At 45.7% G+C, this 13247-nt stretch overlaps 1 protein-coding gene across 1 annotated transcript in view; it reads left to right on the forward strand.

Annotated features, from left to right (window-relative positions):
• The window catches only part of VPS53 (VPS53 subunit of GARP complex), a 132718-nt gene that overhangs the window by 49521 nt on the left and 69950 nt on the right, over positions 1-13247 (forward strand). The window contains exons 9-11 of the mRNA XM_024736014.1: positions 706-849; positions 1680-1822; positions 5545-5686. Of these exons, the coding sequence (XP_024591782.1) occupies positions 706-849; positions 1680-1822; positions 5545-5686 (429 nt within the window). The remainder of the gene's footprint in view (positions 1-705; positions 850-1679; positions 1823-5544; positions 5687-13247) is intronic.

The following is a 13247-nucleotide window of genomic DNA, read 5'->3' on the forward strand; positions in this document are numbered from 1 at the left end:
GCCAAGAGCAGATGCCAAGTGTTCTTTTCGCTATAGCCCACTCAGCCAGCCATGTTCATTCAGTGAGTTACTATAAAGAAAGGGTCAGCGAGTCTGAGTTGCCTTCAGTAATACAAAGGCCTTCCCACCATGATGTATCAATACAGCCCCTTGATAGTTACTTCTACTGTTTTTTTTCAGGTCAAGGGGCCAGTATCATAATGTTTTACCTTTGGCTACCTGTCTTCATGGTTGACTATCAGTGGGACAAGGCTGGTGGTTTAGAACCTGGATTTAGGTTTTAAATGGCAGCACACTGTTTGGCACAAATATAGCACCTTAGGAACAGGAATCCAAGGTTAGAATCAGGGGAAATTGGCATGCGTGGAGTGAGACTGGTATCATTCTGATTTTTAAGGCTCTTCAGCAAGGTGACTTCAGTTCAGATCGCAGAAGTCTCTACCGTCATTGCTGGCCCTGTTTCTAAAATGTCTCATTGCTGATTCATGGAGTAGCTTTTATACTGGCTACTGCAGACTAGCTTAATGATTCTTTCGTCAAGGAACAAGTAACTAAAATATCCATCCACAGCACAAGAATGAGTGTCAGGGGAGTGGAAGTAATAATAACATCATGAGTAGAACAAGAAGCAGCAGCTGTCAGAGGCCGTAAGATTTAAAGGTCATTTCTGGCTTTTGAACTGGTGTGTGTTGTTTGTTTTACCAGAGGCCAGGAGGACCCAGCAATGTCCTACGAGATGCTTGTCTGGTTGCTAATATTTTGGACCCCAGAGTCAAGCAGGAAATCATCAAAAAGTTTATTAAACAGCATCTGTCAGAGTATCTAGTACTTTTTCAAGAAAACCAAGATGTAAGTATTGACCAAAGGAGATCAGATGTTACATTTGAATTTATTAGTTTATTTTAAAATTTATTTTGTTTTTGGCTGCATTGGGTCTTTGTTGTTGCATGTGGGCTTTCTCTAGTTGCGGCTATCGGGGGCTACTCTTCGTTGCGGTGCACAGGCTTCTCACTGCGGTGGCTTCTCTTGTTGCGGAGCATAGGCTCTAGGCTCTCGGACTTCAGTAGTTGTGGCTTGCAGGCTCAGTAGTTGTGGCACGCAGGCTCTAGAGTGCAGGCTTAGTAGTTGTGGCGCACGGGCTTAGTTGCTCCGCAGCATGTGGGATTTTCCCGGACCAGGGATTGAACCCGTGTCCCCTGCATTGGCAGGCAGATTCTTAACCACTGCGCCACCAGGGAAGCCCTGTTACGTTTGAATTTTATTGAAAATTGATTGCTCTGAAGTCTGTGATTTATATTTTATTAGTGTTACTGTCTTAAAATGTTGATTGTTGGACCATGAATCCTAGGGGCTGACTGTACAGTTCAGCAATTCTTAACCATTTTGGGGTCACTGACCCTTTGGAGAAATTAATGAGAGCTACAGATCTTCTCCCCAAAAATACGCCTATGCATAAAACTTTGCATACAGTTTCAGGAAGTTTGTAGAACCCTGAAGCCCAATCATAGACCCCAGGTTAAGAACCTCTGGATCAAGTGAAAAAAAAAAGTAGCCTAGACTCTGAAACCGTGAGAAATTGGTTTTGTTTTTCTTGGTTCTTCTATGTTTTTGCTTATTTCCTTGAACTGTCGATACTACTTCTAAGCAGTGGGGTGGATTTTGTTCCCTGCCTCCCCAAGGTTGCCTGGCTGGACAAAATTGACCGGCGCTATGCCTGGATCAAGCGCCAGCTTGTGGACTACGAGGAGAAATACGGCCGGATGTTCCCGCGAGAGTGGTACATGGCGGAGAGGATTGCAGTAGAATTTTGCCACGTCACAAGGTAGATGCCAACTCTCTACTGGTTTTGGTGTTGGTTGAAATCAGTTGAAACCAGTTGATTGAAACCAATCCCCCAGTCTCTACAGGCTCCGTGTTGCCTTGCGGATTTGGTACTACTCCCACCTTTTTTGGTTTGTTTGTTTGAAAGTCATCATTTTAATGAGAATGTCTTCACCTGTGCTGGACTCCCCTCAGAGAACTCCTTTCCTTTTGAAAGTCAGATTTTATATACCCAAAACCAAGTCCCAAACTCCAGCTGTAGCTATATCCCACCTTCTCCAACTTTAGAGTTCCAGCCCTAGAGGAGAGAACATTATGTGAAGGCAAGGTAAACACTTGATAAGGAGACATGGAAAAGGTTACATGAGAAGCCCTGGGCCAGTAGATTGTAGCCAGAGCACTTGTATTTGTGTTTGTTTTGCTTTAAGAGTAAAATATACCCAACACAGCAGCTATGTCTGCTCTTATCTTTGCTCTAGGACTTTCCTATAGCCTCGCCCTTGCCTTGAACAGCCTGCCTTCTTAATCAACTAAAAGTTCATCAACCAGATTTCCCTGTAGTGGTTCAGTGCCCCACATTTTCCCACGTGTCTGTATCACCTATATCAATGTGCAGTGAGAATACATCCATCGTTGTTCTGCTTTTTTTTTTTTAATAAATTTATTTGTTTATCTATTTATTTATGGCTGCACTGGGTCTTTGTTGCTGCATGCAGGCTTTCTTTGGTTGGGTCGAGCAGGGACTACTGTTCGTTGCGGTGCACAGGCTTCTCATTGCGGTGTCTTCTCTTGTTGCGGAGCACGGGTTCTAGGCACGCGGGCTTCAGTAGTTGTGGCATGCAGGCTCTAGAGCTCAGGCTCAGTAGTTGTGGTGCGTGGGCTTAGTTGCTCTGCAGCATGTGGGATCTTCCCGGACCAGGGCTCAAACCCTGTGTCCCCTGCATTGACAGGTGGATTCTTAACCACTGTGCCACCAGGGAAGCCCCAGTTCTGCTTTTCTACTTGCTGGGTAGGTGGTTCCAGAGGGACAGGGGCAATATCTACTTCAGTGACACAGTAGGCACTCAGGAAGTAGTTGTTGAGAACATTTCCCACCCCTAATGCAGTGTTTGTAGTCTTTGGATAGTTAATGTTATTGGCATCTGAGTGTTCTAAGCATTTTAAAGACCTTCTCTCATTCATCCTGTCTTCACTTTCAATGAGTGTAGCCCAGGGCCAGATAGTCTCTCTTTTTTAAAAAAAATTTTGTTTGTTTGTTTGTTTATTTTTGGTTGTGTTGGGTCATTGTTGTTGCCCACCGGCTTTCTCTAGTTTTGGCGAGCAAGGGCTGCTCTTTGTTGCGGTGCGCGGCCTTCTCATTGCCGTGACTTCTCTTGTTGTGGAGCATGGGCTCTAGGCGCGCGGGCTTCAGTAGTTGTGGCACATGGGCTCATTGGTTGTGGCTCGCAGGCTCTAGAGCGCAGGCTCAGTAGTTGTGGCGCACGGGCTTAGTTGCTCCGTGGCATGTGGGATCTTCCCAGATCAGAGCTCAAACCCGTGTCCCCTGCATTGGCAGGTGGATTCTTAACGACTGCGTCACCAGCTAAGTCCCAGATAATCTCTTTATATCAAAGAATTAAAGCCCAAGAAGTATAGATCAACGTATCCATTGACAAAGCTAGAGTCAAAAGTTTTTATTCTTTCCTTGCAGCTTTACCACAACAGTGGTGGGAACGGGCTTTTATTGGTTATGTAGTCCCTTCTAATAGGGCACAATTACATTAACTCCAAGTTACTTAATTTATTTTTTTATTTTTTATAAATTTATTTATTTTATTTTTGGCTGCGTTGGGTCTTCATTGCTGCGTGTGGGCTTTCTCTAGTTGCGGCGAGCAGGGGCTACTCTTCGTTGCGGTGCGCGGGCTTCTCATTGCGGTGGCTTCTCTTGTTGCGGAGCACGGCCTCTAGGCACGCGGGCTTCAGTAGTTGTGGCTCACGGGCTCTAGAGCGCAGGCTCGGTAGTTGTGGCGCACGGGCTTAGTTGCTCCGCAGCATGTGGGATCTTCCCGGACCAGGGCTGCAGCCCGTGTCCCCTGCATTGGCAGGCGGATTCTTAACCACTGCGCCACCAGGGAAGCCAAAAGTTAATTTATTTATTAATTTATTTTTTTAAAATAGTTATTTATTTATTTAGGGTGCATCAAGTCTTAGTTGCCTCATGTGGCATGCGGACTTCTTAGTTGTGACATGCATGCGGGATCTAGTTCCGTGACCAGGGATCGAACCCGGGCTCCCTGCGTTGGGAGTGCTGAGTCTTACCTACTGGACCATCAGGGAAGTCCCAACTCCAAGTTAATTTTTTAAAAAGTCCCATATCTAAGCATAACTGAACCACCTTAGAGTAATTCATGGTAGTCATCTCTCTTAAAATCATAGGTACAGTCAAGTTGTATGCTTTAAGGGCACATTGTGGGGGGGTGGGGATTTCTTAAGGGATATTGGCTTTTTTTTTTTTTTTTTTAATAGGTTTTTTTTTTTTAGAGTAGATTTAGGTTCACAGCGAAATTGAGAGGAAGATACAGAGATTTCCCATACACCCCCTGCTGCCCCATCCCTCTAGATAGCCTCCCCCATTATCAACATCCCCAGCCAGAGCGTACCCTGAGTTACAATCGCTGAACCTACACTGACACATCATTACCAAGCAGAGTCTGTAGTTTACGTTAGGGTTCACCCTTGGTGCTGTACATTCTTTCTGGTGGTGGTTTTCAGAAGCACATTTGCCACTGGATTTAGATAACCTTTTTGTACTGATTCAAGGTTGATTGTGGTTATGACTTTCTAAGTCCTGATTAGCAAAGAAAGAGTGAATTCCTTGAGAAACTGATAAATAATTCGCTTTAGCCTCCAGTTCAGTGACTTGCAAAATTCATTTTCTGTGAAAAATGAAGTCCGCAGGAGGCTGGGAGTACCCAAAAGCCAGCACATCTGCTGCTATTGCACCAGCTATGGCAGTGTTGCTGCCAAGCTTTCATTATTCGAATTTTGGCTAAAATCCTACAGATACATAATTGTTAAATAAATTCAGAGACTCTTTATTTGGTTTTTGTCACTTATTTATGAGGAAGGATGACCCATAGCTCAGTACTTACTAAGAACTCTTGTGTGACTGCTCCCTTACCACTTAACATTCCGAGACGGGACACTTGAGTGTCACGTAAGCTTCACAGGCAGGAACCACCCAGATGTGTACATGTCACTTTTCACATGGGGATTCCCGTCTCTCACGTCTCTTTTCAGGGCTCCTGCTATCTGGTGGAAGAGGTGATTATTGAGCTCTCTGGAAGAGGGAGGGCTTTGTAATTCAGTACTTAATGACTTGTGAAATTATATAGAATATATGCATTTTTATAAAATACTGAGTAAATGCTTCATATATATTATTAACAAATTATTGAAAGATAATTATTATTATTAAAGATAAAAATTGTAGTACCCATGTAAACAAATTGATGTCCATAATCCTTGAGTTTTTTTTTTTTTGACTCGTGGATAATTTCATCTTAAAATTGTTACTTAGGATATGTATTTCTATTCCCTGAGCATTAAACTTAGTTAGTGATAGATGTCAGGTTTTGAAATGACCACATACTTTTTCTTTATAATATACGCTAAAGCCACTTACTGTGTCTTATCTTGAATGATCAGTTTGTTTGACAACATTCCTATATCTTTAATTTGAAGGACAGAACTGGCCAAGATCATGCGCACCAGAGCTAAGGAAATTGAAGTGAAATTGCTTCTCTTTGCTATTCAGAGAACGACTAACTTTGAGGGGTTTCTTGCAAAACGCTTCTCCGGGTGTACCCTGACAGATGGAACTCTGGTAAGATGGTCCTAAGGGAGACTGGACCAGGAAATCAGTAGCCTGGGTGGGTGGGCTTCACTTCAGTCTCTCACACTGTGGTGGTTCCATCCATTGGCTCAAGTGCTTAATCCCCCATCCCAGGGATTTTGCTGAATTTGTGCAAATAGTCATACAGAATACTCTGTATGGGTTTATTGTTTGTCTATTATGCAGTACTTCATGTTTCTAGAATGTCCTGTCATCATTTTGTCTAAGGATAGGCCCCATTTTAAAGACTAGTAATTCTGTGAGTCATAGAGGCCGCACTTATTCAGTCACAAATACCTCATTACATTATCAACTCTTGAGTTTTATTACAATTAGGATATGTTTAGAGGAAATGTACCAAGAAAGAGGTGAACTGCAGCCTTAAAAGCAGAAAACGTTGGCGATTTCTACGATGTTCATCATTGAAGAATAGTTAAATAAAATATGGTAAATTCATGCTGTGGAATAGGTATAGCAGTTTGAAAGTGGTAGAATGGGGGATAGATCTAGATGTGCTGTCATAGAAAGAAAACGTCTCACATATATTAGGTGCAAAATGGAAGCTGCAGCACAGTATATATGGTATAATTCCATTTGTGTGAGAAGCATGTTTATATATGTAAATAGGTAAGAAAAAGGTCTGGAAATGATAACAGTGGATGGATGTCTCTGGGGAAAGGAAATTGGAGTGAGACTAGGTAGAGAAGCAAAGAATTTTTTTTTTCATTTTATTCTGGTAATTTGTTTGAATTTTCCTTATAAAAATGCATTTATATACTTTTTAAACTTTGCTTTTACATAGTCTAACAACGTTATTTTTCAATTTTTTTTAAATGAGGGAGATGGCCCAGTGACTTCCAAACTTTCTCCCCCTCGCCTCCCCAATTTATGGCTGTGTTGGGTCTTTGTTTCTGTGCGAGGGGCTTTCTCTAGTTGCTGCGAGCAGGGGCCACTCTTCATCGCGGTACACGGGCCTCTCACTGTCGCGGCCTCTCTTGTTGTGGAGCACGGGCTCCAGACGCATAGGCTCAGTAGTTGTGGCTCATGGGCCTAGTTGCTCTGCAGCATGTGGGATCCTCCCAGACCAGGGCTCAAACCCGTGTCCCCTGCATTGGCAGGCAGATTCTCAACCACTGCGCCACCAGGGAAGCCCTCATTCCTTTTTTAATTGAAGTATAGTTGATTTACAGTGTTGTGTTAGCTTCAGGTGTACAGCAAAGTGAGTCATTTATACGTATATGTATTCTTTTTCAGATTCTTTTCCATTATAGCTTATTACAAGATATTGAATATAGTTTTCTGTGCTATACAGTAGGTCCTTGTTGTTTATTTTATATATAGTAGTGTATATCTGTTAATCCCGTATTCCTAATTTATCCCTCTCCCTCTCTTTCGCCTTTGGTAACCATAAGTTTATTTTCAATGTCTGTGAGTCTAAACTCTTTCTTCTAACAAACTGTAACGTGGGATCCACACAGAATAAGAGCTCACAGTTTGGGAACCTCCACTGTGTATCTCACGCTGTGCCAGGTGTGTTTGCCTGCAGTCCATCACTTTGCTTCATCAACTGTAGGAAATACGCATTTGAAACTTACTCGAGGTCACACAGCTAATAGGCACATATAGAAAACTGAGCTATTGTGCTTGAAGCAGGGGCAAGGCAGATATTGGGCCTAGAGCGCCTTTCTGTTGCTCACCCGTCACCTCTACTTTCTCTGGCCCCCACCCTGCCAGTCATGAAATCCTGGGACCTCACTGGAATCCCCTCTTTGCCTCCCCCGAAGCCCTGCCCCAGAGCAGGCACGTAAGGAGCTGGTCCCTCAGGGCAGGGGGCTGAAGCGTGGTGATGGCAGCGCTTAGTTTAAGGCAAGACCTTAAAACCCTGTCCACTCAGGGCCACGCGTGACCGCGTTAAAATAAAATGCGGGGACCACAAAGCACGCTTTCCATAGTTAAAAAATAAAACTATATACATATACAGATATATGGACGCTCCTCTGCTTGTTAACTCATGTTCAAAATGGATTTCTTCTTATTAACAAGGAAAAGAAAAATAGTACATGAGACAAATGAAAGTGCCCTTAAAGAAAATGCAAATCCCCAAAGGCAGCAGGTCCCACAGATGCTATGGAAAGAAGCTTGTGTCTCTCCTGAGAAGTATTGGGTTGACTGCAGCACACCCCCCCCCGACGTCCTCACGCTGGGGCTCCTCTCCTCCCTGCCCGAGCTGTGCTTTTGGCCTGGCTTCCAGCAGAGACTCGTGTGGCTCTGGTTCAGCCCTCCAGGGATCTGCCTGGGGACCAGGCGGTTTGAGCAGTGAGCACAGGCCCCAGCTGGGTGTGCCGCCTGCATCACACGGCTCCCCCGCCGGGCAGGGTGGGTAGTGCACGGGGTTGGGCTCCGGGAGCCAGTAGTCCAGCTCACTGTTCAGGAAATGTGTCCCGTGAAAAGTGCTTGAATAACAGCACTCCTAAACACCTGTTTTGAGCCATTCCTCCCTTCCTTTGGCTGGGCCCTTCTTCCCAGTGATTTTGGTTTTACATTTTGGGAGCTCAAATGTCGCAGGGGAACGAATGGCCGGCCCTGTGGTACCTGATGACCAGGAGACCTTGTAAACTCGGGGCTGTCCTGGGACACGTCAGGTCTCACCTGTGCTAGGAAATGCCCCAAAGGTCAAAAGAGCTAGAGTAATGTGGGCTGGGAAGGCCCCCTCTACACCAGGTGGGGACACTGTGCAGGGTAACCACGTAGAGACCATGAAAAACAGGCAGGAGCTGAAAGTAAGTTTGCAAAGACAGCGCTTTTTCTGTGGAAAACTGGTATAGGAATGTCAAAGCAGCAGTTGGTCAGCTGTTAACCAACTTCTGTCTGAGGGAGGAGAGGGCTGGAGGCACCTGTTCTTTGGGGCAGCCCAGCCCCTCCACTCTCACCCGCTGCCAGGGCCACGCTCCTGGTCTGCAGCCTTCCGTCTCCTGGGGGTGCTGCGCTCTGCGGTGCCGCTCATGGTCACTAGGAGCCCCTGAACCTTTCCCACCAATCCCTTCCTTTCTGGACTTCTGGTTTTGAAATTTTCTGGCATAATCGATTTACAGAGATGTCCTCCAGTTGCTCAGCTGTTGCTTGCCTCTCCTATAAAGTTTGCAGAGTTTCAGGTTACAGATCCTTGGCCAGGAAATCCTGCTGGGCCAGGAGCTTTTCATTCATCCCTCCAGCTGGTCAGCTGTCTTCTGCACAGACTTCTCCAAGTCACTCAACGTCTTTAAGTCAGCTCTTCCCTCAGACTGTTCTTTGTCACAGTTATCGTGACCTGGTGATCATTCTGCATTTTCCAAGTCCCGACCATGGCTGCTCCATAGCCGGTGAGGATTTTCCCTTAAAGATTAGTTTCTAGAAAGGCAACAGAACTCCTCTGGCCTCTTCCACAAGGCAGGCCAGGTCTTGGGGAATTGGTTCACTGCAGCCCTGCTGTGGGGAGGTGTGAACGCTGTGCTTCTCACTGTCGGTGATGTTCACTCTGACCCTGGTCCTGCCAGCACCTTGCTGTGGGCAGTTGGGGCCACACCTTCATCAGTAGCCCGTAAGCCTCAGCGTCAGGGACCCCGATGGATTTAGTCCTGACCACTGACCATGCTCCCAACAGACAGTGTTGGGAAGAGGCTGGCCTGGCCTGGGCCAGGAGGGCCACCTGGCCTGATGGCCACGCTAGCTGCTGGATACCGCACCTGAAGACTGGCTGCCCCTTGTCTCCTCCCCGTCGTGCCTTGATCCCAGGATATACCTTTTGGAAAATCTTTTGTGGTCACCATTTTGTTTCAGGGTATCAGAACTACAAAATGAACCAGAGTATATCATAATACCCTTTAACATATGCCAAATTTCATAGAAAGTTAGCAAATTCCTTGGAAGATTATAGAGCAGATAAGAAAGAAGTCAGCCAAGGAGCCAAGTTGACCAGAGACCCTCCCAGGCCTGTGCCCTTCCCCCTCTTCACTTTATCACTCAGGTCCTTTTAAGACCCTTGGTGACTGATTGACAGTCAAACAGTGAGGGTGAGCTTGAGAGGGGACAGGCTCACCTGCAAAGACCTTCCTAACTGATCCATGTGATGCACCATCTTTTGCTCTTTTTTTGACAGATGCTATTTGACATCTGTTAGAGATCTAGACTGAAAGAGCCTTAAGGACAGGGTTTGTTTTGTTTTTTACTATTCCAGCCCCAACAAGCTTATAACACCCTGTGCTTCACTGTTACTGGAAGAAGGGAGTTGCCAAGCCTTCTAACTAATTGCCTAAACTCCTGACCCTTTAGGAGGGATTTAAAATAGTCTGTAAATTAAGGGACTTCCCTGGCAGTCCAGTGGTTAGGGCTCCACGCTTCCAGTGCAGGGAGCATGGGTTCGATCCCTGGTTGGGGAACTAAGATCCCACATGCTGTGCTGCACGGCCAAAAAAAAAAATGTCTGTAAATTAAAATGCCTTGAAATTAAAAGCAAATGTCTAGGTATGATTTAACTATGCCCACGTGCATTATTAGGGACTCGACGATTAGATTTAAGGTTAAACATTATATTCAGCCTCTATGAAAGCACTGAAGTGAAAATCACCTTAAAATGGTGAATTTTATGTTAATTATATCACAATTTAAAAATACCAGGGGTTTTAGAAAATATTGTCTGAGTTTAGTTATAAATCATCTTCGTGTTTCAGGTAATTTGTTTACCAAAAAGAGAGACGGGGGGAGAGTAATACATGCTTGTTAAAGCTCAAATAAATTCTAAAAGAACAATCTCTTCTTTCTCAATTACTCTAAATCCCTCTCCCCAGAGATGTGCACTGTTTAACAACTTGGGGTATAATTTGAGACTCTTCCAAGCATACACGTGCGCACGCACGCACGCACACACACACACACACACACACACACACACACACTGGGTTTTTTTGTTTGTTTTACAAGAAAACAGACAGTGTTGCCCATGTATCTGAAGAGGACTTTATTTAGTGCTTCTCATTTGATCAGCATTTATCCACAAGTGTTTTTCAAGCTCCGTCTTGGTGCAGGGCCTTGGGAAAAGATGAAAAATTGAATCAGACAGGTGCTTATGTTCTATTAGGAGAAAGAAACCTATGCATAACTGTCACAACATAAGATATGAACATGGTGGTACCAAGAACAAAAGAGGGGTTCCAGTGATGTTAAACCAGGTGCAAATAGTCCTGTACTTACTGTCCTATCAACTGAAGCCTCCAAGCCATCTCTTTAAGAACAGATCAGGAACTGGGCTGGAGTAAAGTGTTTATGGAATGAGAAATGCAGAAATTGTGGAACTTTCACCTCATAATGAAAGCTCTCTCCTCCAGAGAAAGGAAATAGATTCATCTTAAATTTCAGAATTCCTTCTTTGATAATTTGAAGTGTCCAGCTAGGCCTCAGACAGGCATGTGTGCAGGCAGACCCAGATATGGATGTACTACTGACTAAAGCCTGACCATCTCTTCCCAACAGTAAATTAGACAGCTTGGCTGGCCTGTGGCCCTTGTGGTTCTGAAGGTGGGTGTGGGGAGTCCCATGGGATTTAATTAGTAGGCATTAACTTGCCGAATGAAGAATTTTTCCTTCCTGTATGGACTTGAAATCAACTGTCATCATAGCAAAAGGAATGAATCCTTTTAAAATTGGAAAGTCGGTCATTTCTCGGCAAATTTTTGGTTTCACTTAGCAGCCCCAGAGCTCATGGACTATGTCATTTGAGTTCTTTCAAATCTAAACCTAACCTTGTAATTCTCTGTGGGCTCTGACAGCCACAGAGCAGGAATGAGAAGCATGGTCTGGTTGGCTCCGCCCGAGGGGCCCTTACACAGAAGGCTGAATTGTGCCGGTGATGGCTCCCTGCAAAGGCTTGTTCTTTTATCACAGCAAATCAATCTGAGCAGTAACATGGCCCCCTAAATAGCAGGAGTCTATGTCCACCCCTCAGGGTTTTATAATATAACATTTGCCAGTAAGATGGTGGTACAGGCGTTCCTCTGAGGCCTTCGTTGGAGACTAGGGGAGAAGGATGAAGCCTTGTAATTTGATGGGTGCATTGCTTTCATTTCCTGGAGAGCTCCCAAAGAGACGGTATAGTAGGGACAGGATCTCACTTGTGATTAAAAAGAATTCTTTCTGTGAGTCTTCGAAGTCCTGTGCTCCCCGCTCTTTCCCTCCGGAGAGTTGCTTCACCGAGAGAGGCACAGCCACGGTTCTGCCTTCATGACTTGCCCACCCCGATTAAACACTAACGACAGCCCCCATGTGCTGAGCTTCCCCTACGAGCCGACCGTTGTGTGAAGCTGCTCTATAGACATAGTCATGCTTTGCGTGCGTTACCTCATTAATTCTCATGACAGCTCCGTGCGGCGGGTGTTGATATCCCTTCACGTTGCAGCTAGAAGGACTGAAGCGTGGAGAAGTTAAGCCACATAGCCAAGTGGTAGAGCCTGGGCGCGAACCCAGCCCTGTCCCTCAGTCAGTGGTTGCACCAGCCACACAGTTGCTCGGGCCAGAAAGCGCACGACTCTCGATTCCTTTCTTTTCTTCCTCCTCACATCCACTCTCTCACCAAGTCCTCTTGACTCTCTCTCCTAAAGATGCCCCAGGTCTGGCCACTTTTTTCCATCTCCACAACTCTAGCTTAGCCCACTCCCACATCAGCCCCACCTGGCACGCTGCAGCAACCTCTTCACACTCTAAAACTGGATCCTACCACTGCCCTGTTTAAAACCCCCAGTGACTGCCCAGTTGCCCTGAGAAGAAAACCTAACCTTTCCCACGGCCCACGACAGGCTGTGTGATTGGGTCCTGGCTGCCCCGCCCCCTCACCCTGTCCTACTTTCATTCCAGCCTTTGCATGGGATCCCCCTGGTGAGAATGCTCTTCTCCAGATCTTTGCCCGGCTGGCTCCTTCTCCTCATTCAAGTCTCTGCTCAAAAATCCACTCCTCACAGGGGCCCTCTCGGATCACCATATGAAGAAGCCCTTCCCCAGCCTCACCCACAGCCCAGCCCAGTTCCCACATTGTATTTTCATCACAGTGCCTCCCTTCTTTATCTTGCTCACTGCTGCATCTCCGGTGCCTAAGAGTGTGCCCGGAGCTGAGCAGATGCTCAGCACATGACTATGGAATGGATGGCGTCACATGCTGGTCCCTTTGCCTAGAAAGCCCCGGCCATCCCGTGCCTCTCCCACACTGAACTGTGGAACATCCTTCAGTTCTGGCTCAAACGTCGTTTCCTCAGGGAAGTTTTCTGTGACCCTCTGTTGCATCCTTTCGTCACCTTTGCTTTTCCTGCAAATAATCACATATGCTTGTGTGATTATTTGGTTAGAGTCTGTCTCTCCCACCTGACTGTAAGCTCCTTGAGGGCAGAGGGTGGTCCACCTTGCTCCCTGCTGTCCTCGTCGTGCCCAGCACATCCCTTTGTTGAATGGGTGAATGGAGGAGTGAATCCCTTTTCTGGTATCAGCTTGGTCCCCGGTTGGAATTTGTGTGCCTGAAATGAACAAGAAGTTC

Source organism: Neophocaena asiaeorientalis, unplaced genomic scaffold, assembly GCF_003031525.2.
Source record: "Neophocaena asiaeorientalis asiaeorientalis breed wild unplaced genomic scaffold, Neophocaena_asiaeorientalis_V1.1 scaffold129, whole genome shotgun sequence".
In the NCBI taxonomy this organism is placed as follows: domain Eukaryota; kingdom Metazoa; phylum Chordata; class Mammalia; order Artiodactyla; family Phocoenidae; genus Neophocaena; species Neophocaena asiaeorientalis.